The following is a 3,829-nucleotide window of genomic DNA, read 5'->3' on the forward strand; positions in this document are numbered from 1 at the left end:
GTTTACTACACCCCAAAGAATGCACCAACCGCAGGATTGTGCGACACATGGGCGCTGCAAGCGCAAAGGGTTTGCTCGCGCCAGCATTCCATGTGCTGCACACGCGCGCGCATGTGCGCACCGCGATGGCGGCGGCCGCGGCGTCGATGCCCATGATTCGCGTGAGGTACGTGATGAGGTTAGTGGCGAGGCCATCTGATGAAGTTTTGCAAGCGGGAGACAAGGGAAGCGCCGCGTCAAGAGGCAAGAATGGGAGGTGCAGGGTGGAAACCACATGCAAGCTGGGGCGCAGGTCGGGACAGCAGCGGGGCCAGGATCGGGGGGCCTTGGCTCAGGGCGAGGACAGCAGGCCAGGCCCGTGTGGCGGATCACTCACAGTAGGCGAGCCTGAGAGGTGTGAGAGGGCGAAAGGGACAGCGAGGTGTGGGCGGGGCGGCGGGTTGGGTCGAGCGTGCTGCGGCATGGACTGCGACATGGCCGCACGCATAACGCATGCTTGAGCGCGGCCAGAGCAGCCAGGCAGAGCGGCCGCCTCCCCAGTCGGACTGCCGCTGCCACGCCTGCGTGCCGGCAGACTACGGTGCAATTTGGTATCCGAGGGGCTCACCTTTCACAGAGCTCGTTCCTGAGGCATGCAGAGGGGGGAAAGGCCAGGGGGGAGCGGCGGCAGCAGGTGTGTGGGATAAGCGTCAGGGCGGGGCCGGGCGCATGCGGGGACGACTGAAATGTGGCGAATCAGCCACGCATGCCGCTGGCTCCATGGAAGTTGGGTTCCGCGCAGGTGGCAGCGACGGCGCGTGTCTGGCGGTGCGGCGCCCAGGGTGGGTGGGTGGGGCCGACCGGCCGCAGCGCACAGTGGCTGGCAGCCGCCGCAGGCCCATTGGGGCAACCGCCAAGGGCATGCAGCCGCCAAAACACTTGAAACGCCCCCGACGTCATAAGGGCCGCAGCAAAAAAGCTTTGATAATTTCGTTGCTGTGTGTGCGGCATATGCAACCAGCCCTAAAGCGCTCATGCTGACAATGCACTAAAGCATCGCCTGCGACCGTGCTTGCGCAGCCGCTGCGTCGGCATGTGGCAGTCTACTGCCAGCAGCCGCGCCTCCCATCGACAGCCTCGTGGTAGATACATCGCATAAAACATAATCCTAGGCTCACCCAAGGATGAACGGGCAGACGGCGAACAGAGTGCTGCGCTTCTTGCGAGGTGGGGCCTCGTCGACCAGCAGGGGCTCCTCATCGCTGCCTGATTCTTCACGATAAGCGCCTACCATCGTGTCGGAGGCCCTGGGTGCCGACCACTGCTCTCAGACTGCCATGTGCCGGGCCAGATCAGCCCAAACAGCTGATGTTCGATGTTTCGATTGATTTAATTGTGTCCAGACAATGTTGCTATGTCCTTCGTCAATGAGGTGACAGGTGACCAGGAGACGGGGTGCACGTGCCCACGAGCGGCTTTCCCGAGCGGGATTTGCCCACGGGGGTGCCAACTGCTCAATGTCCCAGGTTAGCAAAGCATACGATAGGCGCCTTTTGGCTGAACTGCCAGCAGTAGTGTTGCTAGAACCCATGCACCTGGACTGCCGCCCCGCGTTCCGCTGCTCTCGCTGTGTCCGCCGCTGCGCATGAGTTACCCCGCCCCGCCCCCGCCGGGGCCCGCGCGCTGCTCCACGGCACCCGCCGCGGCGCCGGCCTTGGCCGCGAAGAAGGCGGGCGCCAGCTCGGGCAGCCATGCGGGCTCGATCCGGCACGCCTCGCGCGCGTACTGCTTGGTGGTCCGCACCTACGATGCATGATGTGCCGTCCACAGGCACGCTTTGGATGACAAACAAATCAGGACAAGCAAGACTGCGTTATGCACGTACACATCAGCACATTTTCAAGTGCAAGCCTGATTCCAGGCAGCGTCTGTCACAGGCACAGACCTTTGACAGCACGACCGGCTGTGTTGTGTCGAATTCGGATGCAAACATGCGACCTGGTTTTGGATGTCTCAACCCACCAGCTCGTTGAAGACGACGCACTCTGGCCGCTTGCCGCACAGCACGCTGGAGGGGTGGAGGTGGACCAGCTGGCCCGTGGCGATCACGCGGTAGCTGCGGGGAAGGTGGGGCAAGAGTGGTGCCGGGGCTTTCAGTGCGAACGCTGCAAGGGCGAATGCAAGGCAGGGCTGCAAGGCGGACGCAGGGCCTCCTGGTTGTTGCTCAAAGCAGACTAAAGATATCGCCCCGCCGCGCCTTTCCGGCACGCGCGACCGCCAGACACGGGCTCGGCAGAGCGGCCATGATGAAATTCACAGAGGCGTGTGCTGTTGTGCGCGTGCCCAGCTGGCTGGAAATCAATCGGCGCACCCACCCGCCGTCGGGCTGCCGCCGCGCAGCGTGCGGGAACAGGCCGGAAACGAGCGCCCGCTGCAGCGGCGCGGGGTCTGCGCCGCACGACTTGATGGGCACGTCGAGCGCCGCCAGGTGGCCCTCCAGCTGGTGGTATATGTCCAGGGCCTTGCGGACGGACCTGCGATGATGTCATAGTGATGTCTCAGTGACACAGACGAGGGGCGTGCCGTGAGGAGGGTCGCCACGGGGGCTGCGGGATCGGCTGGTGGGGCGACGTCAGCGTGACGTCAGCAGTGGGGGGTTTGAGGGTCAAAGAGATGAGGAACAGCGGGGTTGAAAGGGGGTCGAGAGGAGCCCCAGCAGAGGGTCTAAAAAGGCAGCGGGGTTGGGGCTGAGGAGGAAAGTAGAGGTTGGGTAGGGTGCAGATAGTTACATTGAGGGAGCGACTGCCGCACGCGTCCGCACCTGAGGTTGACGAAATTGTCTGACGCCCAGTTTGCCTGCTGCTTCCGCGGCACCTGGGATTGCGGAGCAGCCCCATGGGCGGTGGGGCGGTGGCTGTGCGGCTCTCGAGTATCCCTCAAGTATCAAGCAGGCGTGCTCACCAGGGTGCGTGCTGAGGAGAGCCTGCAGCACGGCTGGCATTGCCAGGCGTCTCGTCAAGCTCGGCAGCTTTGCGAATCGCTCAGGTGCACACAACACACACACACACACCGACACACACACAGACAGCATTCAACACACACAGAGAGACTCTTACACACACGCACACAAACACACAACACACACCATCACACACACACACAAAGAGCCTGCATCGAGCACCACCACCTGCAAGTACGCCCTGAGCACCGCCAGCAGGGTGAGGTGGTCCCCCTCCTGTGACACAAACTTGGCGCGAACCGCGGCCACCTCCTCGCGCTTGTTGCTGCGCGGCGGCGGGGTGGGCGGGGCGAGGTGGTCGTGAGGTAGCACTGGCAGCAGGTGGCGGGGGGGGGGGAATATCTTGAGGTTTTAGGGCGCTGAGATCCTGGGCTTGGGGGTGGCCCGCTCGCGTCATGAGTAATGCATGGGTGGTGGTGGGGGTCGGTTGAGGGGTCGAGTGGCACGGGCGAGGCCGGCCGGCCAGGGGAGCGAGCCACGACGCTTGCAGTTGCCCAATTGATGGGGGAGCACCTTTCCTGGTTGCACCTGCTCTTGGGGGCGCTTGGGATGGATTCATGCCGTTTGTGTGCAAACGCTGCAGCTCGCGTTCTGGCGGGCGCCCCCGGGCACACCCAGCCCCCGTGCCTGCCCAACTTCCGGCAACACGCCCCCGGGCGCCCTCACCGCGGGTTGTAGAATATGCTGTCAGTGGAGACCATGCCCACCACCTGCATCGCTTCTATGGCGCAGCCCAGGCGGCCCGACGCTAGCAGCACCTGCCAAAGGGGGGGTGCGGGGGCGGGGGTGCACCGCGTTCGTGGCCACAAGGGGGGAGAGCTGGGCGGGGGC

At 64.2% G+C, this 3,829-nt stretch overlaps 1 protein-coding gene across 1 annotated transcript; it reads right to left on the reverse strand.

The window, feature by feature from the left end:
* Positions 1-1,629: 1,629 nt before the first annotated feature.
* On the reverse strand, positions 1,630-3,714 carry MNEG_14932 (ATP-dependent RNA helicase DHX8/PRP22; the record flags this gene model as incomplete). Its single annotated transcript, XM_014036597.1, has 6 exons — positions 1,630-1,782; positions 2,002-2,095; positions 2,355-2,513; positions 2,801-2,853; positions 3,167-3,263; positions 3,665-3,714. The coding sequence occupies 6 exons, from the start codon at positions 3,712-3,714 to the stop codon at positions 1,630-1,632; spliced, it is 606 nt and encodes a 201-aa protein (XP_013892051.1).
* Positions 3,715-3,829: the final 115 nt, after the last annotated feature.

This window comes from Monoraphidium neglectum (assembly GCF_000611645.1).
Source record: "Monoraphidium neglectum strain SAG 48.87 unplaced genomic scaffold scaffold04885, whole genome shotgun sequence".
Taxonomy (NCBI): Eukaryota; Viridiplantae; Chlorophyta; class Chlorophyceae; order Sphaeropleales; family Selenastraceae; genus Monoraphidium; species Monoraphidium neglectum.